Source organism: Balaenoptera borealis, assembly GCF_965194805.1.
Source record: "Balaenoptera borealis genome assembly, chromosome: 20".
In the NCBI taxonomy this organism is placed as follows: Eukaryota; Metazoa; Chordata; class Mammalia; order Artiodactyla; family Balaenopteridae; genus Balaenoptera; species Balaenoptera borealis.
In genome coordinates this window covers 34,436,734-34,461,656 of record NC_138879.1, presented here as the reverse complement: position 1 = coordinate 34,461,656, position 24,923 = coordinate 34,436,734, and the positions used below count along the sequence as shown (strand labels likewise).

Below are 24,923 nucleotides of genomic sequence, written 5' to 3'. Positions count from 1 at the left end.
CCTATGAGAGCCATGCAGCCCTATTGAAACTCCTCTGCCGTGATATCAGAGAGGCAAACAGCATTTTGCCTTTTTCCAAGTTTGGGATAAATTATTCTTTTATTGTATGCAGGGCCTCAGAGGCACCAGCATATTCAGGGAGCTATAAGTAATAAGGGAATTGTTGGAGAATAAAGTACAAGGGATCTTGGTTGGTCTGGATCAGAATGCAGCTACTGCTGACAAGCTACTAATTCAAGATTCACTGCAGGTGGTGTGAATCCGGGGAAGAGGATTAGGCAGGCAGTCACATGACCAGATCTGCGGGGGCAGGCAATTTTGTTTCATCGTTGCAAAAAAAGTGTTTTTTCTCTTCTTCAGGGCTAATTTCCTGAAGGAACCGGGCTAAACGCCATAGCAACTATTTCCAAAACTCAAACAGGATGATAGCAGGCAGGGAATCATAACAAAGCCCCCAAGTCAAGGAGGAGGGAAGATAAAAGTGTGCTTGACAAAGCTGAGTGAGAACAGGAAAATATGAGAGAAGAAATGGACTAGAAATGATTCTTAGGAGCAAGGAAAACCCAGAGAGGCCAATGCTATTTTTCATGCTCCTTATTTTCAGCTTCAGTTTCTAAATTTAAATCCTATAGGTGCAACAACAGGAATTCAACTCTATATGTGGGGTGTATCAGAATGCACCTTGTTTCTCAAATTTCCAAACTCAGATAAAAATAAATCAGGGACCAGAGACAAATGAGTTTGCTTGAGTCCATTCTTACATGTCAACCAGGATGGGAACTCCCACCAGTGGCAGCAGCAAGGAGGAGCTTCTCTGCCACTTGCGCCTTCAGGTGTTAACACAGCCCAAGTAAGGAACTTGGACTTCAATCCCCACCTGCAGTACCTCCCCTCCCCCACCAGAGCAGTGTCAGAGAAAGACAGCTAAAACAGAATAAACAAGATCCAGAATCTCAGACCATAATATGAAAATGTTCAGATTTCAACTTCTTCAATTTCATACCCAGAACCAGGAAGATCTCAAACTGAAAAAAAGACAATTAATAGATGCCGACACAGAGATAATGGTGATGTTAGAATTATCTGACAAATATTTTAAAGCAGACAGGATAAACATGTTGAAATGAGTGAAAGAAAAGAAAGACTCAGCAAGGAAATAGAAAGTCTCAGCAAAGGAATAGAAGATGTAAAGGAGAACCAGAAGGAAATTTTAGAACTGAAAAATACAATTACCAAAGTAAGAAGCTCAGTGGATGGACTCTACAACAAAATGGAAGGGAGAGAGGAAATAATCAGTGATCTAAAAGAGAACAATAGAAAATTCGCAGTCTGAACAACTGAGAGAAAATAAAGTTAAAAAAAAAAAAGAGCCTCAAGGATCTGTGGGACTATAATAAGAGATCTAATGTTTAAGCGATTGGAATCCTAGGAAGAGAGGCTGAAAAAGTACCCAAAGAAATAATGGCTGAAAATGCCCCAAATTTGGCATGAGATATAAACCTACAGATTCTCGAAGCTGAGTGAAACTCCAGCAGGATAAACCTAAAAAAATCCATGCCAAGACACAGCATAATTAAAATTTTGAAACCCAAAGACAAAAAAAAAATCTTGAAAGCAGAGAAAAATGACACCTTACCTATAAAGTAAAGACAATTCCAAGGATAGCAGATTTCTCACCAGAAACCACGGAGGACACACTCGAGGTTCCGGTAATAGGGGGAATGGTGGTGTTTTGCACATCTCCAGAAAGGAAACAAGACTAGCCAGGTAAACACTGCTTAGGTAACTTTCCATGTTTTGGAGTAGCAGTCTTCAAACTGGGCGTAAATGTGTCCTGAGGAGTCGCATGCACTTTCTAAGGAGAGGTAGGCCTGTGTGGTTTTAAGAGAATTCAGTTCATCTCCCTCTTTCACTGGGACTCCTTCCTACAGCTGATTGCCTGAGAATGTGCCTGTGCACTGTTTCTGTTCTCCTCAAAGTGTCTTTCTCCCTCCTGACCCCATCCACATAGCCTTACAAGACCTACTGTACTTGTTCGTTTCCACCAGCTATTATTAAACTTAGATTAGGGAAACATGTAGTGGATTCTGCTGTAAATCATGTCCATAACAGCAATCATTCGTACAAAAAATGTAACAATGCCCTGAACTTGAGAACTCAGCTTCATTTTATTGGGATTAACTCTTCTTTCTTAGATGTTGATATGCTCTTCCAATTCTATCAAATGAATATTTATAAACATAATTGATTTCAACTATCAGATTAAATTGCTAATAAATCTATATATAATAGTTGACAATCATCCATCTCTCTATCCATCTGTCATCAATATACAGGTCTTTGATCATAATCCCCATTTTTATGGAATTGTCATTTTTACCCCAGTTTCATCTAATTTTAACGCCATGGACCAGGCACCTCTAATTGTAAAAGTAAGTGGTATAATAATCACTTAAATCTTAGTAGAGCCTTCCCAGATATTGAGAAACTGAACAACTCTAGCGACTGGGTAAACACTTTCTTTGAAAGTCATGTGATTCCCAATTCTTTGTTTTTAACATTATTGAACCTAACTGAATTGTTGACTGAAGGAGTACTGAAAATAATTTTTAACGAACGATCTCTAGGTGATTTTAGCATGTAAGTTGGAAAGAGTTTTAAGGAATTGACTGATATAGCCAATAACATAAGTCATTCCACTCTTATCTACTTACATAAATGAACGTGTTTTCTCAGGGCGTCACATCTATAAAAACAAAAAATAGGTCCAGAATTGATGGGGAGCCCTGTCTCATTTAGCAATATCCATTCACAGAGACTTGGACTAATTAAAAAACCCCACACAGAGCTCCATTTATTTTATTAATAGATATGGTCCATGTCCATTTTATTTTCTCCGTTTAATAATTATGTAACAAAATGTGTGGCGTTTTATGCTATTTTGATCAATTGTGTACCTCTAATAACAGAAATAACTCAATCCAGAAGACCTAGAGCATTAGGGTCACAGGAAAATAAAACAAAAAAAATTTTTTTAAAACGTATCTACTGACTGCAAGGTATTAGCCACGTACTTAGTCCAGTGACCTTGGGGAAGTTACTTAACCTCTCTGAACTTTTTGTTGTTTTTTAATCTTCAAAATGGGAATAATAATAGCTCTTAATTCATACCTTTGTCATGAAAACTAACGGAGTTAATATATTATGTCGAAGAAATGGAATGGAAGTTCAAGTGATGTAAAATTTCTGATTCACTTACCTAAGAGTTAATAAGAGGATGTATTTTTTATATTTTAAAATTTGCATGGTGGTAGGTATTAAACTGCTAAGGTATTTAAATTCCACTGGATACTTTTAAAAGAGTGATTAATGGTTTTATTTTAAAATGTCAATATTTACAATACATTAGGAATTACATCTTTCGCAACTCTGTATGATGAAACATTTTGTAAACTAGATGCATTGGGAGTTACGTTTTTGAAATTATTTTATGTATATGAGCAAATATCTTAGAAGAAGACCACAGCTGAGCAGTGCTTGTTTATCTAGAGAGTTGCCTAAATTCGGACCCTACGTAGGGCTCAGCAGGAAAGGAATAAAGGCATTTCGCTTATTCTCTTCCCTAGCCCTGTCTTGAGCGGACCTGAATCAATCCCGCGCCGCGTTCTCATCATTCACAAAGCCTGGAGCAGCCATTTGCCACCAACAGGTGGCACCCGTTAACAGGCTCCAGGGGGCGGGCCCCGCGCACGCCTCTCGGCGGCCCAGTGGAGTCTCTCGGCTTCCGTTGCGCATCGAGCAAGATGGCAGCCTCCGAGACGGTTAGGCTACGCCTTCAATTCGATTACCCGCCGCCAGCCACCCCGCACTGCACGTCCTTCTGGCTTCTCATCGACTTGAACAGATGCCGAGTAGTCACGGATCTCATCAGTCTCATCCGCCAGCGCTTCGGCTTCAGTTCTGGGGCCCTCCTGGGCCTCTACTTGGAGGGGGGGCTCTTGCCCCCCACCGAGAGCGCGCGCCTGGTACGAGACAACGACTGCCTCAGGTGCGCGGGCGGGATGGGGGCGCTGCGGTGGGGCGCCGGGGACCCGCCTGCGCACGCCCGGGGGGAGCCTCCGGCGACTGGAGACCGCGTGTGGGTGTGGGTCCGGGTGAGGGTCGGGGTGAGCTGGGGTGGCGGGGCGCTGTCAAACTGCACTTCCGTGAACCCCGGAGATTCTGATTGGTCCAGTCAGGTATGGGGCTCAGGAATCTGCCTTGTAACGAGCATCTTTCCCCGGGAAGCTTCTAATGCAGAAGGTTGGTGGACCACACTTGGAAAAAACCCTGATCTTGGGTGTGGGCAGGGCTCGCGTTTCTTGCAGCCTTGACTTAGCAAGCGCTCATTTAGCCGGGCACTGTGTTAGGTGCGCCGGGTGCCGGGCGTGCCTGAGACCCCGCCTTCTCCCGGCAGCTCGCAGGGTCAGGTGCCGGAGACCCAAGCAAACAGACCAACAGTCATGTTTTCTTCACCACTTGCAGCGTGTCCAATCTCTGAGCTCCTGTGATACCCCCTGGGACTGGTGGGCGTCATTCTGTGTCTCACCTGGGTTCACTTAAATAGGTGTTTGGAACCTTTTGGGTTGTGAATTGGGAAACAAAATAGTTTTAAATATGCTTTTGGAAGTTTTAAAAAATGATACTGAGATGAGTATCAAGGAGCGGTTGTGGTGTAAATTGCTCACGTGTGGCTGATTTGTCTCAATAAAATGGTAAGACACGATCATTTCAGTTCGGATTCATATCTTGGACTGATTTATTCAGGGCTTCTTTTTAAAAGCTTCATCTACAGTGAAAAAAATTCTAGAGTTGTGAACCAGGCTACTTACTTCTGCTTGCCATTTGTTGCATGTTGAATATTCCTTTCCCCAGAGTATGTCAGATTCATAAGATTTCTTCAGAGCATCAGGGAATTTAACTTGGAACAACTGCTACATCTTTGAGCATATGTGAGTCTTTCTCTCTTTTAAAAGCAGGAACACTGATTTACTAATAATGTTTAGCTGTTTCCAGTGACAATTTGAAATAATCCAAGTTTCAAAAGAGGTCTTTTTCCTTTTTATTCACTGTGAAATAGATCTCCATTCTGTCTGCAATTCAGGGACTATTTAAATATTGCAGTTGTAAGGACTGCATCCTCTCCTGTTAAGTTTGCTTTCTGATCTATCTCCTGTCTAATGAATTAATAACTTGCTGATGGCTAACTGCAGTTATACTTCATTTAATGAATCATCTGGAAATTAGACTCTTTATAATGAAGTCAACAATGTCAAAAGCAAACCATGAAAGCTGTTATGGGAAATAAATACAGCACAATGGCAGGCAGAATTCCTCCTAAACACCAGAATGCACAATTGCATATGGCAAGAAATACCTCTGCAGCTAGCTTCAGTGGTAAATGGGGCAGACCTTAGGAAAAAGTTGAATTTGGAAAAGTTTTGTATGTTTTTGTGGTTTCATGTCCATAGTCATTCTCTGTCTTCCCCTGACAGACTCACTTTTCTTCAGAGCTACAGAAGAAAACAGTTTCTTTTCTCAAAGGTACCCAATATTGTTGGAGTAGACCAAAATAACTAGTTTTGTGTTTCTGTGTATTATCTTCTTGTGTCATGTGGAGTGGATAATTATCTGACCGGATAATCATACCAGGTTTTGCTGCTAAGTGCAGAAGATGGTTGAGAAAGAAGAGATCATCGTGGAACGCAAATGGTCAGGGAATTTCACAGTACCTTGAAGGTTGGATAGCCTTGTACAGTTGTGGAGGCAAAAGCTACCCTGACTTGGTGAAGGGATGAGTGTGACCAGCAGAAGAATTCTGTTGGGATTGCCAGGAGTGCTGAGAGAGCTCTCATGAGGAGAAGCGGGGCCTGGTTGTGGGAATCCTGAGACCCAGCCCTGGAGGCGTGAGCATTTCCACGCTTATGTGCCATGGCCACTTCCTCACAGCCCCTTCTTTTGAGCCCCCAGAATCTGACTTCCTCTGCCCCCAGGCTGCTAACATGGAGCTCCTGAAGGCGGTCTCCATCTCCCCTGGGAGGAGGAAGTGCTCCCATTTGCCTGGAGCCCCATCCGTCTGCTAGGGCTGCTCTAACAAAACACCACAGGCTTAAGCAACCGAAATTTCTCTCTCATGGTTCTGGAGGCTGGAAGTCCAAGGTTAAGTGTTGGCAAGTTTTGTTTCTTTCTGCAAGTTTTGTTTCTCTCTGCTTGGCTAGTAGGTGTCTCTCTTCTGTGTCCTCACATGACCTTTTTTCTGTCCTCAGAAAAAGGCACGTGACCTGGTGTCTCTTTGTGTGTCCAGATTTTCTCTCTCATAAGGACGCCAGTCAGATTGGATTAGGGCCCGCTGTCAACGGCCTCATCTTAACTTGATTACCTCTTCAAAGGCCCTGTCTAAATACAGTCACATTTAGAGGTACTATGGATGAGGGCTTCAGCATAAGAATTTTGAGGGGACACAGTTCATCCCATAACACCCCCTGAAGAGAGCTTCACAGAGGCCTGGCTGCAGCACCTGGAGAGCAACCAGCTGGAGTGAGAGCTCCCTGTTGAAGAGTCATTCTGTGCGGAAACAGAATGCCTTCTCTCCTCTGGCACTCTTTTGACTGTGCGGCATTTAATACTGATTATTAAATACTGAACATTAGAGATGAGCTCTCATTTCATGTTGCTGTGATCAGTGGCTCCTTGGACAGCCAGCCAAGCCCCTCTTGACATGTCTGTGAGGCTGGCAGTGGGAGTGAAGAAGACAGAGTGTCTGAGCCAGGCTGAGGGCAGTTTGGTTTCCTGGAACCTCGGGAGCCAGAGAAGGTACTTGCCATTAAGGCTGCCGATCCTTGTGCAGCTCTGGGTCTCTTGACGCTAAATCTCGTTTTGTAGCGTGCTGATGGTTTTGGGGATTTAGAATACTGAGAGCTCTTCTCTCATGTTCAGGAGCGTGTTTGTCCAATGCCCATGGGTAAACAGAGACCAGTGGAAGTTAGGCCTGGGCTGCTTTCATTGTGGAACATTCATAGTCCCTTCCTATTCTTTTATTAAAACAAAGCAAACAAAAAGGCTTATTGTTAAAAAAAAAATTATACTTCAAAATAGTTCAGGGTACAAAATCCCTTATTTCTTTTCTCACATACTCTTCCTACACCCCACTCTCCAGAAGTATCCTCAGTTAAATTTGGAGTGTCCTTTCCATACATATACAAACATATATACTTACACTTTTTAAATACACATGTCATTATAATATACATTTTTTCCTGCACCTCACTTTTTTTTTTACCTAACGTATCTTGGGTATCTTTCATTTTAGTATATACGATATGTGATGCAATCGCTACATCATTCTTTTTAAATGCTATATTATTCCTTTGCATGACCATGTTAATTTATATAACCAGCCCCTTATTAATGGACATTTTAGGTTGTAATCTTAGTTTGACTGGGCTTCTATAATAAAAATACCATAAACTGGGTAGCTTATAAACAACAGAAATTTAATTCTCACAGTTTAGAGGCTGAGGAGCCCAAGATCAGGGTGCCAGCAGACTCATGGTCTGGTGAGGGCTTGCTTTCTGGTTCACAGACGGTACCTTTTTCCTGTGTCCTTACATGGTGGAAGGGGACTAGGGAGCCCTGGGGGTCTCTTTCATAAGGGCGCTAATCCCATTCATGAGGGCTTTACCCTTATGATGTAATCGCTTCCCAAAGGCCCCATCTCCTAACACCATAACATTGGGGGGTTAGGATTTCAACATATGAATTTGGGGGGAGCACCAAAACATTCAGACCTTGGCAGTTGTCGTCTGGTTTTCACTGTTACATACTGCTGTGGTGAGTATTCTTCTATATCTTTGTGTACTTGGGCAATGATTCAGTAAGATACATTCCCAGAAGGGGTACTCCTTGGTCAAATTTTAAAATTTGATAAGTACTGTCAAGTTGGCCTCCAGAAGAGTTGTACAGGTCTGTATTTATGCCAAAAATACATGCGTTACTTTTGTTCAATATGGTGTGAAAGGTAAGAGAGCAGAGTGATTAAAAGCTCAGGGTCTGGAATCAGAACCCTGGATTCAGATCTTGGCTCTGTGACTCACTAGCTGTGTGCCCTTGGTCAGGTAACTGGCTTCTCTGAAGGTGGTAATGCAGGGCACTGCAAACAGCAGCTAGACAGGAGGGAGGCTGCAGGGAGCAGGTGGGGCCCAAAGAGATTGCAGGCCCCTGCTTCCACCCTTTTTGTTGGATTTCACCTCCATTTGATGGGACAAGTTCATTAAAAGCCCACCAACTCCTGCCCGCAGAGGACTAACCACATTCACTGTATTGATAAAAATTAGAGCTAATGTGTAGATAGCACTTGCTCTGAGCCCAGCGCTGCTCTAAATATATATGATAGCTCATTTGAGTACTATACTTATTACTGTTACCCCCATTTGTACCGATGAGAAAAGTTGAGGTAATGATATTTTAAAATTTTAACTAAAGGCAGAAGAAGGATTTGAATCCAGTCACTTTGGCCTTGGCAGGCAATGGCTAGTGGGAGTGGGGAGGTGTCAGGCAGTGCAGATGGGCATGTCTTATTTATGTATGAAAGAATCCTAGAGGTGCACTTGCAGATTTAAAGGGAATACCTTGCATTTTGATACTAGTGCCCAGTTTGCCCTGCAAAGAGTTTGAATGAACAGTGGAGAGTCTGTTTTAAACATTTCTTGGAATCAAATCTCTTTCATTGCTAATTATACAGGTAATTCACTTTTCTTTGCAAAAGGACAGTTACATTTGTTGTCTGTGATCCAAGTGGAGAAATGAAGAACATTGCCAGGGAAAGTGTCCACCCTGAAAAGAACGGTAACTGAGCAGACCCAGGTGGAACGTTTCTTGTTCTCTGGATGATGTTCTGTTTCTCAGTCTTAATATGTTCCAAACTGAAATTATTCTCTTCAGGAGTAGCAGATAGCGAGGCTGCAGCAATCACAGGTCAAGTATCCACAGATCCATGATCTTCAGAATGGGTGAGCTGATGACAGGAGCTGCTCTTGAAAGCGTGATGCTGTTGTAGGCGCCTGTGAAAGCCAGGGGTCCTGCCTACACGGGATGCAGCACGTGCAGTGTTGCAGTGAATTAATGCACCACAGTGACTGAACAGAAGGTCTTGCTTCCATTTTCAAAGTGTGAGGGAAAGTTTGGTACTAATTGTCATCTCAGAATTGAAACTTGAATCATAGCATTGCTACAAGTGAAAACAAATTGATCAAGAATGTTATGGAAAGTTCCATATCCAGGAAGTTCCTAAGTAGTTCTTAGATTCACAGTATGCCAAACTAGCTTTTGCCCGTTTAAGAATTACTTCCTTGCTGCTAGGTGCCAAGGTCCACAGCTGAGAACAAGGGGTAGTGAGTTTTTATTTAAGTCCCTGCTCTTTCAGAGTTTTATTTCTCTCTTCATCCTACTCCTGCTATCAGTAGCTTTTATTTTATCTTCATTTGTATGTGTCTGTGTATTTATGTATTCTGAAGAATAATTGAGGATTTTTTTCAACTACCGCATTGAGATAAATCCACAGGATTACTATACCTTAAAAAAATTTAAAGAATGCCTATAATCTATCTTATTACTCACCAATTGTACTTTATTTTCTATTTTTTTAAAATAAATTTATTTATTTTATTTGTTTATTTTTGGCTGCGTTGGGTCTTTGTTGCTGCATTCGGGCTTTCTCTAGTTGTGGTGAGCGGGGGCTACTCTTCGTTGCGGTGCACAGGCTTCTCATTGCAGTGGCTTCTCTTGTTGCGGAGCATGGGCTCTAGGCCCGTGGGCTCAGTAGTTGTGGCTCCCGGACTCTAGAGCGCAGGCTCAGTAGTTGTGGCACACGGGCTTAGCTGCTCCGCGGCATGTGGAATCTTCCCGGACCAGGGCTCGAACCCGTGTCCCCTGCATTGGCAGGCGGATTCTTAACTACTGTGCCACCAGGGAAGCCCTGTACTTTATTTTCAAATATGATTGTCGACATCTTTCCCTGGTCACTAAAAGTACTTGATGAAAGATATAGCTGGATGTAAATGTATTGAAAGAATAATGTATGTTTTTAGGAGACATTTTTTTTAAAATAAATTTATTTATTTTATTTATTTTTGGCTGCATTGGGTCTTCGTTGCTGTGCATGGGCTTTCTCTAGCTGTGGTGAGCGGGGGCTACTCTTTGTTGCAGTGAGTGGGCTTCTCATTGCAGTGGCTTCTGTTGTTGCAGAGCACGGGCTCTAGGCATGTGGGCTTCAGTAGTTGTGACATGTGGGCTCAGTAGTTGTGGCTCACGGGCTCTAGAGTGCAGGGTCAGTAGTTGTGGCGCACGGGCTTAGTTGCTCCATGGCATGTGGGATCTTCCTGGACCAGGGCTTGAACCCATGTCCCCTGCATTGGCAGGTGGATTCTTAACCATTGCGCCACCAGGGAAGCCCCAGCAGGCATTTTTAAACACCCAGTATGTGCTTGACATTGACAACACTCACTCAGCTCTCTGTCACTGGGCTGTGCCTATTAGAATTAGCTGTTGCCAGTTCATGGAGGAACAGAATTCCTTTACTATAGTGAAATGATTTTGGACGAACTGTATATTAGTCAGAGTTCTCCAGAGAAACAGAAACAATAGGAGATGATATAGATATAGACATAGCTATAGCTCTAGGTACAGAAATGAGATTTATTATAAGGACCTGGCTCATGAGATTATGGAGGCAGAGAAGTCCCAAGATCTGCAGTCGGCAAGCTGGAGACCTGGGAAAGCTGATGATAAAGTTCCGGCCCAAGTGCAAAGGCCAGGAAAGCAGATGGTGTGTTTCAGTCTGATTCCTAGTCTGAGGCAGAAGTTCTTCTGACGTCCCAGCTCAAAGATAGTCAGGCAGGGAGAGCGAATTTCCTCTTGCTCAGCCTTTTATTCTGTTCAGGCCTTCAGTGGATTGGGTGAGGGCCATTCACGCTGGGACCGTCTGCTCACAAAGGCACTCTATTTAGTGTACAAATTCAAATGTTAATCTGATCCTGAAACACCCCGACAAACATGCCCAGAACAATGTTTAACCAAATATCTGGTCACCCCAGGGCCTAGTCAAGTTGGCACATAAAATTAAGAATCACCAAATGTTATGGAATTTTACGATGGTTGTCAGTACCCCAGAGAACATAAATTATAAATTGTTTGGTGTTTTCCTAAATTTAAACAAAATAAAAATGAAATCTGATTTTTTTAAAAAGTAGCTTACAGTTAAAAACAAAAATGGATAGTTAGCCTTATCACCATTTAGCGTAGGCACATAATGTAGTGGAAAGATTGTGAATGTTGGCGTTAGACAAACAGGTTTGAATCCTATTTCTGTGGCTTATTAGCTGTGGATCCTGGGCAGTTACGTGTCTGAACCGTAATTTTGTGATCTGTTTTAAAATGAAAGATACCTACTTCATGGTGGTGTTTAGATTAGGGAAAATCTATAGAAAATGTTTAGGATGCAGTAGTTGATCAATAAATAAAACTAGTCATTTGAAAGTTGACCATAAGTGATGCCATATAGGCCGTTTTGTTGAAAGTTGACCATAAGTGATGCCATATAGGCCATTTTGTTAAGAAGAGTCTTTTGTCCTTAAGTGATTTGACATTTTTTCATTGCCTGATGACAGTGACAGTTTGCAGTCCTCTTAGTATATAACTACATCCTGGAGACATGCTTATGAATTACTTACTAAAGCTTTCTCTCTTGTTCTTTTGATAGAGTTAAATTAGAAGAGAGAGGAGTTGCTGAGAGTCCTGTAACAGTTAGTAATGGTGATAGTACTCGTTTATTACCTAGAAAAGCAAAGAAGCGGGCATTTAAGCTGGAGGAAGATGAAGAAACCGAACTAGATTACAAAAATTCAAAGAAGCATTGGAAGAGGCGTGAGAACAATAACAGTGAGAAGACCTTGGATCTAGAACCAAAAGCTGTCACAGATCAGAGTGTGAGTAAAAAAAACAAGAGGAAAAACAAAGCCACATGTGGTGTAGTGGATGCTGATGGTGGAGAGACCAAAAGAAAATCACCAAAGAAAAAGGAGAAGTGTGAATATAAAAAGCAGGCAAAGACTCCCAAGTCTTCTAAAGCACAGTCAGTGAAAGAGTGGACCATCCTGAAGTGCAGTCCTCCAAAAGGTCCTCCTGCTAGAAACAGCCTTGTGAAAGCCAAAAGAAAAGGTCGCACAGGCATTCATACAAAAGATAGTCCCGATTCCTCCTCAGAGTCTGAGTCTTATCATGAATCAACCAGTGATGGTCTCAGCAATGTCATCTTGGAGGTCAGACATTCCCCAGAGGAAATCTTGACTGAAGTATCAAAGGAAGGATCCTCTATGAAAACCACAACTGCAGACAAAGTGGCTGCAAAAACTGGTTTTCCCTCTACCCGCATCAAGGGCAAGACCTCCAGAACATCATCTTCTAGTTCAGACTCTAGTTCAGAGTCAGATGACCAATGTGTGATGTCAAAGAGCACCCCGGTGTGTACTGCAGATTTCTTAAAGACTGTAGGTCTCTTTGCAGGAAAACGTTGTCCAGGGCCATCCGCACAGGTTCCAAATGCTGCTGGATGGAAGCAGTCGGACTCAAATGGTGGCAGACAGGCCCTTGGTCCTCCTCCCAATGTGACTCTCCCCATCACTTTGGGAAGAGGTTGGAGTAGGGGAGAGGACCTTCTTTCTTGGAAGGGAGCGAGGGGTCGGGGTATGCGGGGCAGAGGTCGAGGACGAGGGCATGCTGTTCCCTGTGTTTTAAATAGAAATGCTGATTATCAGAAGCAACAGCAGTTGAATGAAATGGTGACAAACTCATCTACTGTTATCCAGGTAAGTATTATTTATCGTGAGTTTACCTCTTCCCCTTTCCTCACGTAGTGTTTCTGGAATTGACGTCATGGGTTCACAGTTTCTCACTAGTAACAAAATCACATGACTAATACTGTTTTTCAGAATCCCATAGAGACACACAAGAAGGACTACAGTCTCTTACCGCTTTTAGCAGCTGCCCCTCAAGTTGGAGAAAAGATTGCATTTAAGGTATATTTTTTAAAAACAACAGTAGTTACAACAAAAAAGATTATTCCCCCTCTAAATAAACTTACTCATTAGCATGTCAGGTTACATTTATATTTAATTTAATATAACTTATATTAATAAAATGTAATAAATGTATTAAACTAATTTATATTATATCATATTTATAATAACTCTTCCTGGATCATATCTTTCGTGTTCTCTTGCCTAGCATGTAGTAGGTGCCTAGTAATTGTTTTCTGAATGAGTAGAAATGGCTCAGCTTGGTGTCTGGAACATAGCAAGTGCTCAATAAAAAAAAGCTCTACATATCACCCCAAAAACCTCCCAAATCCAAAAAAACCTTTCCTACTGGAACACCTGTTTTGCCACAGGCTTATGGTAGGGCTCCCAGAGTGGTGGAGTGGGCACCCCAGTACTGTGTGTTTTGTTTTCTCAGGAGTAGGGGAAAGGAGCCACAGGGCATGTGTATTTGTGAGTTTTTTTCTTCTTTTTTAGCTTTTGGAACTAACATCCGATTATTCTCCTGATGTTTCTGACTATAAGGTAAGTTTCTTTATTTTAAAGTCATCAAATGTCAGTATATTAAAGAAGCTTAAGTCATATTTAATACTGCTAATATGGATAACATGGATTTTTATGGAGTAAATAATGTCATAAAGTAGAAAATAAAAATATTTTCAAAATGTAAACTTTTTGATAGTATCACTTTGAAGTCTCCCAGTGTTATTTTTCTTAATACTTGGGAAGAATATAGAATGAGAATGACAAATTTAATTTTTTTTTTATTACTCATTTATTTCTAATCAGCTTAGATACACAAAGTTATTTGAGTACCCCTCTCCCATGATCCTAAACTTTGAAAGAGAAAAATAGATAGCTCTCAGCCAGAAAATATGATTATTTTCAGCATAGGAATCTATTTCATATATTTGTGAATTACTACTGGTTATTATCGTCTAATATGGTTTGTTTTGCTTTACCAGTTAACCACAGGTAATTCACAAATAGTATCCTTGGAATTTACTCACTTAATATTTGTATGGGACTTCATATTGGCATATGAACTTTATCACAGTTTTCAGTAAAAGTTTGACTCAATCAGTAATTACATGTTTCCTTTCCTTTCTCACCCATTCAAAATTTTGTTGAAAATCTTGTTAAAATGCATACTTTCTTATTTTGATGTGAGATTCAGAATGTAAGTCCATTTTTTTTAAGGGAATAATTGATAACGTTAATATAGTAATACAGATAAGGTATAAGAAGATTTGATTCAATCTGAGTTGATACCTTGGTAGCCTTTTAAAATCTTGGTAAGAATCTTTCTTCAAAAGCAGGCTAGAAGAAGAATCAGTTCGTGAAGGGATTTGGTTGGTTAGTTCTGGGTAACTGGTGTTTTATCATCTTTTTCATCTTAGCCTCTTAATATAGGTGACCACATAACTTATATAAATCAGAACACTTGTGAGTGAAAAGGATTAATATTGTATTAATAATTATACTGAAAGGAAATGTAAATGGACCTGTGTTGGGCAAACCAGGATGTTTTTTCACCCTACCATAGATGACTAATTTAATTCTGTGATACGTGAGGAAATGGAGATAAACGTGAATTGGTATGTCCCACAGCCTCTACCAAGTGTTGATTCTAGATGATATTGATTTTTTTAAAACTCGTTAAATGGATGTTGGTCATTATAGTTATCATCTTGGAAAGCTATTTGCTTACTTTATTTCCCAGTATTTTTAGAACTTTTTTGAAGTTGCTTTCAAAACCGTTTCAAGGGTGAAAATCAGTACCACTTTTTTGCTTTGATGTCAAGTACTGTTATCCAGCTAGATCATCGGGTTTATTCATTAAGCTTGTCTTTAAAAGTCAAATCTACCTTCAAAGAATGTAGTCTCCTCAGCCCCTAACCTGTCTCATTTGTATCCGTGGGATTTTAATTTATGGAAGTGACTGAGTGATGACACAGAGAAGTCAGTGCTACTGAGAAAGGAATTTAATACTTACATTTCCCGAGAGAAGAGGGGGGATGCCACACCAGGCAGGACCACAGGTGACAGCACCTGGTTGTGGCTGGGAGGCAGAAGCAGGAGGGAGCAGCTTTTATTGGGGTTTCCTTGGTGTAGGCAAGGCAGGGTGAGGGAGACAGCTTAGGATCGGCTAGTTTGACTAAGTAGCAGGCTGTGGGCTATAGGGGCTGTCCCTGTTTGGTACCTGCTCCTGGGATGATTGAGACCAGGGGAGATGCTGGCTTGGTATGTGGGAGTTTTATTTCAAATGCATGTTGATATATTTAAAAACTTTTTTTGTTGAGATAAAAGCCACATAACAAAACTCACTATTTAACTGTTTTAAAGTGTGCAACTCAGTGGTTTTAGTATATTCATAATATTTCACATGTTGATTTTTGACTTGGACTTTTGTTTTTTGAAAGGAAGGAAAAATATTAAGCCATAATCCGGAGACCCAGCAAGTAGATATAGAAATTCTTTCATCTTTACCTGGTGAGTGCTCTAGAAAAGAATTTGGCAATGTAGGCTCTTCACATCTACACTGGTTTCTGAACAGCTTTCACACACAGGCGCTGCTGTCTTCCTTGGCCCCCGTGGCTGCCTGGCTCTCTGCATACCTCTGTCAGCACAGAGCGGCCGGGTGGTGGGCGCTGCACTCCCACAAGTGGAGGTGCGTGTCTACTAAGAGTTGTTGGGTTTGTTCCCAGAGCTGTTAGGCACGTTGTTGTTGTCACTGTAGTTATGTAATTTCGTAAAATTACATAAATTGATGAAAATTGATGGCAAAAAAAACTATGTCTGTGAAACCTAAGTTGAATGCTGACTCAGGATTGTTACTGAAAAATTCCCTTTTGAATTATATGTGGTGGGTCAGCTATAAGAGATTGGGAGGAATTTGGTAAAAATCTGGGAAGATTCTGCACTTACATTGCGTTGCCAGCTTTTGTATTCTTGCATCACTTAAAAAAAACCCCTCAAAACTCAAAAATTGTGGAAATTGCATATCTACATTAAGGATATGATTTTTAAAAGAAAGACAGCTCTAGTTGGTGGACTCATAAGACCTACTAGCTCTGTTTCAAAAGATTGGCAAATGAACATACTTCTGTGTGTTAAGTCAAAGTAAAATGTCTAAAGTATAAGTGTATCCACACTCTCACACATTATTTTAAATGGTTCCCTGCTTTATCCCTGATTCACCCCACCCATTATTGGTTCTGAAATCCTGGAATAAGAGGGCTTTTACTATATATGGCTTAACTGGGGTTGTGTGTGCAGGGGTCCCTGGCCAGGGAGTAGAGGAGATCTCTTTTTCTTCAGCAGACTCTAAGGAATTAATTATTTTCTGTTTGTGTTTAAATAAGGTAGGGAGTAAAAGATTCAAAACTCCAGTACATAGAAATCATTCAAAAAGGTTTTTCAGAGAATTCCCTGGCTGTCCAGTGGTTCGGATTCAGTGCTTTCACTGCCGGGGCCGAGGTTCAACCCCTGGTCGGGGAACAAAGATCACACAAGCCGTGCGGTGCGGCCAGAAAAAACACACACACACACACACACACACACACAAGAACTTCCACTGGTTTTCCAGCTTTCTTCTGATTAGGTTTCATTTGAAGAAATCCCCCTTCTTAGGAATGGTGGACAGAGGTTTGTCCATGGTCAAATTCTGTGGACACAGCCTGATCACTTCTTGTCAGGTGATTGACAGTGATGACATCCAGTTAGGACTTTTCTTTTTGGGAGCATCAAGAAACACTTTATCTGTTTTCTAGCAGAAGTACAGGTAGTCCTCACCTTGCATGGTTCTAATATACATGAATTTCTGTTACCATGGTTTAGTTAAATAAAACCAGCTCCCCAGTGACATTGGTATGTTAACTCTTAACTGTGAGTAATTGTATAGAGTACTGCTAGCTCTCCCGTCCACAAATCACTGCACAAATAACACATGGCCATATGATTAGTGACAAGTCACATCACTTCTTTCAAAGTCTGTTGGTGGTTGGTCACTGTGCATCTGTTACTCAATTCCCGTAACACAGCAAAGTGTGTAGTTGTGCTGCTTCCTTGTCTCTCAGTGATAAACCCACGTGACAGTTCACAAAAATGGATAATTGAAATAGGGAATTGGCCAACAAAGATGAAAGCACAACAAAGAAACAAAAAGTGATAATGCTAAAAGTGACACCCAAATCGAGTTTAAGTGAAATCATAGAAGAAATAGCTCACTGTGGGAATGTTGACATTGAGCTTTATGTGAGCTTCTTGCCGTCAGCGAGGAAAGTGGTTGTAATGAGAGGGATGAGGACGTCCTAGAAGTGACATCAGCAAAAACTTCGCAAAACTGTGAAAAAGAAACTCTCAGAGCTATTGCGTGGCGTTAAAAGCTCGAAGAATAACAGACTGAGAGGAGTATGACAGTTGTGTAAGGCGTAGAAAAGATTCTCACTCTGTACTGTGGTTACATGACAAGAAGGTGAGCACTGCTCAAACTACCCTCGATAAGTTTCTTACAAAGACATAGAACACTTTAATTCCCAGTATTTCTGTTTTAAATTAGATCAGTGTACTACATAAATAGCAATTTTAGTATTTTTTCATTTCCCTGTACAGTAAAGGTTTTAAAGTTTTGACAAAAAATTTAAAAGATTATGAGACAGTCATAAGTTTTCCCATTAAGATTGTTTTGCATGATTTCAGCCTGCATGGTCACTTTAACGGCCCCACCCTACCATGTAAAGTGAGGACTGCTGTATTACCAAGTAGGACGCCTGTGTGATTTCTGAGGACACAGCAAGATATAAGAACTTTGCAGAATTCACATTACCTTCCCTTGTTGAAACATACCAGCTATTTTGGGGATTATCTTGTGGTTACACGTTCTTCTCCGGGATTACTAGTGGTAGCGTATCAAGCTCATTTCTTTTTGATGAAGGAAAGATTGTCACTGATCAAGAGCCGAGAAGCTCCTGTCTGTTGATGCAGGGTTTTCGAAGGCTCTCCCGTCACTGAGCACTCCATACTTCCATGTGTGTCCCCAGCCTCCACATCAATGGACAGTGTGTTTGTGGTTGTTTTTCTAATGATATGAATTCCCTGTAGAGGAACATTTCACTACTGGGAAATGACTTATTGTCTCTCCTTCCTACTGTCTGGTTTCAGCCGTGAAAGAACCTGGGAAATTTGATTTGGTTTATCACAACGAAAATGGAGCTGAGGTAGTGGAGTACGCTGTGACGCAGGAGAAGAGGGTAGGCACGCTTCTCTTCTTGGGATTGCTTGGTTGTCCACTCTCTTGACTGGCTACTGGTGGCCTGGAAGGTGACATTGCAGCTTCCTGAACTGCCTGTATTAAAATCATAAAGGATCTCAGCCTTGGGGATCTCTGTCGTGCCTACAGGGTGGCTGTAACAGTGCCCAGTGCCAAGTTAGGATGCCATCTTGAATGTCAGAGAGCCTATAAGACAAGATGCACAAATCTTATTTAAGAGGGTACAGTTGCATAAAATCAGTTTTGGGAGTTCCCTGGTGGCCTAGTGGTTAGGATTCTGGGCTTTCACTGCCATGGCCCTGGTTCAGTCCCTGGTCAGGGAACTGAGATCCCACAAGCCATGTGGCACTGCCAAAAATCAATATCAAATCAAATCAGATCAAATCACTGTTTTATAAGGGTGTCAGTAGAAAAGAGTAGCATTTTAACAACTTTTTATTGAAAAAAAAAGTACACATAAATGTACAGCTTGGGAGATTTTCACCAGTGAACATACCCCATGTAGTAACCAGCACCCAGATCAAGAAATAGCACCTGAGCAGCCCCTCCAGAAATCTCCATCACGCCTCCTTGCAGTTACAACTACCTCTCAAATGTTAACCATGATTCTGACTTATAACAGCACAGGTCATTTTGAAGAATGACGTAAAATGATGAATCTGTCTTTTGATTTTGTTTCAGCCCTTAAATTTCCATTTTAGGAAATACATGGTTTAGAGCTTTGTAGGCGGCCAGACTTCCAGCGTTGCTGGAATGGCTGCCTCATTAGAGTATGGTAGCATTAAAGTGAAGAGAATTTATATTTAAGAAACCACTTCTTAAGGTGCTTATACTTGAAATGTTATGATATTATTCTGAGTTTTAGTATTGCAGAGTCACGTTTTATCTGAAACGTGAATTTGTGGAAACCCTAAGCAGACTGTATGTTTTGCTTTGTCTTAGGGATAGATGACACTCAGGGATTTACTCCAAAAGCACATTTTTAGGGTCTGTGGTAGGCTCAGCAGATTTTGCCCAGTCTCCTGTACTTCTTCATTTGCAATATATGCAGCCCCACTTTTTTGTTGAAATGTGTTCTTGGAAACTACATTGGAAAATTAAACGTTGTAGGCTTTCCTCTTGGAGGCCTTACTAAACAGCGGCCTGAAGTAGGGCCTGTAATTACCTTTTTTGACACTAGATGGCTCTCATTATTCATATGGCCAATGTTAGCTTTGCTTTCTCTTGGTAAAATGTGAAATACCTCCTATTTTTAGGCAGCACAGGAAGAGAACTACAGAGCTGCACAAAAGGGCATCAACAGTATAGTGATAAACTTCCTGGGCCACATCTGCCTCCCAGGAGATCTGTGGGCTGCCTTTCCACAGAGGCTTGTTGGGCAAATCCTCCTGACCGCTTTGTAACCAGCTAGCTACCCCTCCCCGCACAGCCCCAGCTCTAAATCAAAGAAAGATGAAATATGTTTAATGTAAAATTTAGCTGCATTCTAGGTAAAAAAGACCTTCTACCCTAATTGAACTGAGTTTACTGGGACTCAAATTACTCCAGGTCTTCAAGCATTCTGCACAAATGGAAATTGACTTTTTAAATGACTACAATTCATACGACCTCAAAATGAAGTCTCTAAACTGAATATTTTCTGTTTTTCCTCAGATCACCATTTTTTGGAGAGAATTAATTGATCCAAGACTGATTATCGAATCTCCAAGTAACACAAAGTGCGGAGCTTCCCTGAGTATGACCGCGCCACCTCATGGTTTATAGATGTCTTATTTGTGAAAGTGACTATAACCTGAACTTTTTTTTTTTTTTTTTTAAAGAAGATTTGAGAGTTGTATGCATTTTTGGTTATCTTTATCGCATAGGAAAAAATCTACCTCATCATTTAAAATAACATGGGTGTTGCTTTTTTAGACCTCTTTTTTTTCCGCAGGCTTAATTTTAGTAACAAAATTCAAAACATGACATTCTTCAGGCATTGTTTATAAAGCAATATGTATGGTTTCTTCTCTTTTTTATTTTTTTGGACCATCGAGTAGCCATTGTCAGTAGGAGTTTATAATACCAAGTACAAAAAAGTGCTGCATATCTTGTCTCAGTAAGTTTTATTAAGTAACATTTTAAAACGTGAAAGCATGTTACTTGACTTAATTTTTTAACATTTAAGATGTTCCATTCAGTATGGAACATCTTATACATTTCAAGTATTTTATACTTGTAATTGTCAAGAGTTAACCAGTAGTTGGGTTTATTGCAGTCAATGAGTTAAGGAATCCTTTCATACTCTTTTCAACTGTAAAATGAAGGATTCTTAGGGCCTGTGGAGAGCAGTGGAAATAAGTATGTGTGCCTGGGGAAGAACTGGGGCTCCACTCGGGGGAGAGGATTTACTGTGGGCTCAGACCAGGGTTATCTTGCTACAAGGTCCCGAGCACCTGGCTGAGTGTGCTGGAATGAGGATCTTGAACAGAAACTTCCTTTTCTGTTATTATTCAGCACAGAGCTAAAAAGGCTAAAATATACAGTGTGAAAATTGTTTTCTTTTAACAAAACATCAGATCCCTCCTTCAGCTTTGCAGATTTTTAAATAAAGTCATATTGAACTAAACTTCTGTGCTGAGTCATCTTGTGTGGTTGAGTTTTGCAAATTGCTTTATATTGTTTTATAATAATGCAAAAGATTAAAAATTTCTGGAACGAGGTTTGCCTTGACTAAAGACTCTGGTGTTGCAAGGTTTAGTCCAGTGGAGTTTGTTAGATTTGGGAGCTATTGGACCAAAGGAGATGCTGTCCAGTTTTAATTTGCATGACATCGATACGTATCAAAGTGTGTATTTATTGATTTGAGAGGTATGACTCCAGAAAGAGTGAGATTAACATGAATGATGGGATCTTGGCACTGGGTTTCTTGTGTAAGCATGCTTTCTTTCCAGGGTTTGGAAAACAAGACAAATAGTAAAGGCCAACAGGTGCATGAAAAAAAAATGCTCAACATCACTAATCTGGGAAATGCAAATCAAAACCACAATGAGATATCACCTCACACCTGTTAGCATGGCTCTTATCAAAAAGACAAGAAATAACAATTGTTGGAAAGCGTGTGCAAAAAAGGGAACCCCTTGGGGCTTCCCTGGTGGCGCAGTGGTTGAGAATCTGCCTGCCAATGCAGGGGACACGGGTTCGAGCCCTGGTCTGGGAAGATCCCACATGCTGCGGAGCAACTAGGCCCGTGAGCCACAACTACAGAGCCTGCGCGTCTGGAGCTTGTGCTCCGCAACAAGAGAGGCCGCGATAGTGAGAGGCCCGCGCACCGCGATGAAGAGTGGCCCCTGCTTGCCGCAACTAGAGAAAGCCCTCGCACAGAAACGAAGACCCAACAGAGCCAAAAATAAATAAATAAATAATTAATTAATTAAAAAAAAAAAAAGCAGTACTGATGAACCTAGTGGTAGGGCAGGAATAAAGACACAGACGTGAAGAACAGACTTGAGGGCAAGGGGGCGGGGGAGGGGAAGCTGGGATGAAGTGAGAGAGTAGCATTGACGTATATACACCACCGAATGAATGTAAAATGGGTGGCTAGTGGGAAGCAGCTGCATAGCACAGGGAGATCAGCTCAGTGCTCTGTGACCACCTAGAGGGGTGGGATGGGGGGGTGGGATAGGGAGGGTGGGAGGGAGGCTCAAGAGGGAGGGGATATGGGGATATATGTATACATATAGCTGATTCACTTTGTTGTACAGCAGAAGCTAACACAACATTGTAAAGCATTTATACTCCAATAAAGATATGAAAAAAAGCAAAACACTAACTCGAAAAGATATGTGCACCCCCATGTTCATTGCAGCATTGTTTACAATAGCCAAGATATGGAAACACTGATGTCCATCGATGGATGAATGGATGAAGAAAATGTGGTATGTGTGTATATATATATATATTCAGCCATAAAAAAGAATGAAATCTTGCCATTTGTGATAACATGGATGGATCTTGAGGGCATCATGCTAAATGAATTAAGTCAGAGAAAGACAAATAGCGTATGATCTCACTTATCTGTGGAATTTCAAAAAAAACCACTTACAAAGAACAGATTGGTGGTTGGCAGAGGCAGGGGCTGGGTGGTGGGCAAAATGGGTGAAGGTGGTCAAAAGGTATAAAATTCTAGTTATAAAATAAGTCCTGGGGATGTAACATACAGCATGGTGACTGTAGTTAATACTGTGTTGCATACTGTATTTGAAAGTTGTTAAGAGTAGACCTTAGAGATTCTCATCACAAAAAAAAAATTGTTACTACGTCTGGTAACTAGACTTTGTGGTGATCATTTTGCTACGTATACAAATACTGAATATATTGTACTTCTGAGACTTATGTTGTATGTCAATTATACCTCTTTAAAAAAAAAGATAACTGAGGGTGGGAGGGAGGGAGATGCAAAAGGGAAGAGATATGGGAACATATGTATATGTATAACTGATTCACTTTGTTATAAAGCAGAAACTAACACACCATTGTAAAGCAATTATACTTCAATAAAGATGTTTAAAGAAAAAAAAAAAGATAACTACTAGACATTGACTAGACCACAGGAAAGTGTTGAGCTCAGGGTGTCTTTTCTTCAGATTATAATCAGTTTATGAGTCACCTTTTTCCTCTATGGTGGTGGTTTTCAGACTACGAATAGCAGTCTACTAGAAGAGTCACGGTATTGATTTAGGGGGTCATGACCTGCATTTTGAAAAATGAAATAGAACAGAAAAATAGTGCACCACATTTAGTAAATTTCAGTTTGCTTAATGAAAGACAATTTACATATAGCCATCTGTGTCCTGGATCACCATGTAAAATGTAAATGTATTTCTTACTGCTCAAAATCAGACATAATTTTCAGATGTGGAAACTCTAAACAATACCGTTTATTCTAGGAGTGACAGAGAAGAGGAGAGGTGAAAACATAGGTGCTAGGCAAAAAGCCCATGCCAGGGACTGACTAGGATTTTCTCTGGGCTCAAAGCAGTGACTCATCTAACTCCTCTCAACTCAAAACTGAATAACTTGCCAAAGACCACCCAACCAGAAGAGGGAGAGTCTAGTGTCATTTCAGAGCAGGATGGTGGCTGTCGCTAAAGAGGCTCTGTCTTGGCCTGAGTGTAAGCAGCTTCAGGGCGCCTGCCTCACCTTTCCCCCTGCTGCCTTTATCCTTGGGAGCTCATGGCTAATTACCTTTCTGGCCCCATGGCCCAATTTTGTCCATCTTCAGGTTGTCTCCTCACCATTTTCTTTTTTTTTTTTTTAATCAAGTGTTTATTGTTTTGGTTTGGATTAACAATTTTTTAAAAAACAGCTTTATTGAGTTATAACTGATATACCAAAAACTGCACATATTTAATGTTTTCAATTTGATGAATGCACACAATTGTGAAACCATCACCACAAACAAGTTAATAAATATCTATCACCTCCAAAAGTTTCCATATACTTTTTTTTTGTTTTGTTTTTGTAGTAAGAACACAACATGAGACCTACCCTCTTAACAAAATTTTTAAGCGCACAATACAGTATTGTTAACTATATTGTACAGCAGATCTCTAGAATGCATTCATCTTGCATAACAAACTTTATACCCATTGAACAAGAGCTCCCCATTTCCCCTAGCTCCAGTCTCTGGAAACCACCATTCTCTGCCCCTATGAGTTTGATTATTCTAGATACCTTATGTAAGTGGAGTCATGCAGTATTTGTCCCTCTGTGACTGGTGAATTTCACTTAGCATAATGCCCTTTGGTTCGTCTATGTTGTCACATAGGCGGGATTTCCTTCTTTTTTAAGGCTGAATAATACTCCATGGTATGTATTACCACATTTTTTTTAATCCATTCATCCATGGATGGACACTTAGGTTGTTTCCACATCTTGGCTATTGTAAATAATGCTGCAGTGACCGTGGTCACTGTTAAGTTCTAAACTGCTTTAGCTCTCAGCTGTTCAACTCTGTATAGAAAGACTCTGACCCTGACTTGGTCCAGTTTCACACTGGATCTTTTTCCTCTTCTTGTGAAACCTTCAAGCTCTCCAGTTCAACTCACATCACTGATATGATTGGTCTCCTCTGTGCTGTCCTCATCTTGGACACTGTGATGGTAACTTCGTCACCTGTTAACTACTTTTTAAGCTACTTCCAAACCTGAACCAGTTGGGTCATTCACTCCCTAGTCCTTTAACTGTTCTGAAGGGATGACATCACAAAAACTCTTCACTGGTGAAAGAACTAGCCTGCTCAAGATGTAGGTACTATTTGAGTCTAATTTTCAATTCTTTATTTACATCTAAAAGCAGCTGTTCCAAACTTTCTCCTTCAAACCACCTCCCCGCCCCCCTCCATGTCAAATAGACAGCTCTTGCTGTTGACAAAGATGAGGAGGGTGGTTGGTCGTGCCCCTCTCCTTGCTCTCTTCCCTTCACAGCAGTGACTGTTCTGGTTTGGTTTTCTTCCCTGGTGACTGATCTCAGCGCTTGCTTGC

At 41.0% G+C, this 24,923-nt stretch overlaps 1 protein-coding gene across 1 annotated transcript; it reads left to right on the top strand.

The window, feature by feature from the left end:
• Positions 1-3,730: 3,730 nt before the first annotated feature.
• Positions 3,731-21,007, top strand: COIL (coilin). The gene is made up of 7 exons (XM_082371548.1): positions 3,731-4,048; positions 11,795-12,899; positions 13,023-13,109; positions 13,605-13,652; positions 15,551-15,620; positions 18,291-18,379; positions 20,053-21,007. The coding sequence occupies exons 1-7, from the start codon at positions 3,804-3,806 to the stop codon at positions 20,161-20,163; spliced, it is 1,755 nt and encodes a 584-aa protein (XP_082227674.1). The 5' UTR covers positions 3,731-3,803; the 3' UTR covers positions 20,164-21,007.
• The last annotated feature ends 3,916 nt before the right edge of the window (positions 21,008-24,923 follow it).

Coding starts and splice junctions, on each gene's coding strand:
- COIL (XM_082371548.1), top strand. CDS start 3,804: ATGGCAGCCTCCGAGACGGTTAGGCTACGCCTTCAATTCGATTACCCG. Junction 15,621..18,290: donor AATTCTTTCATCTTTACCTG/GTGAGTGCTCTA, acceptor GTCTGGTTTCAG/CCGTGAAAGAACCTGGGAAA. Junction 18,380..20,052: donor CTGTGACGCAGGAGAAGAGG/GTAGGCACGCTT, acceptor GTTTTTCCTCAG/ATCACCATTTTTTGGAGAGA.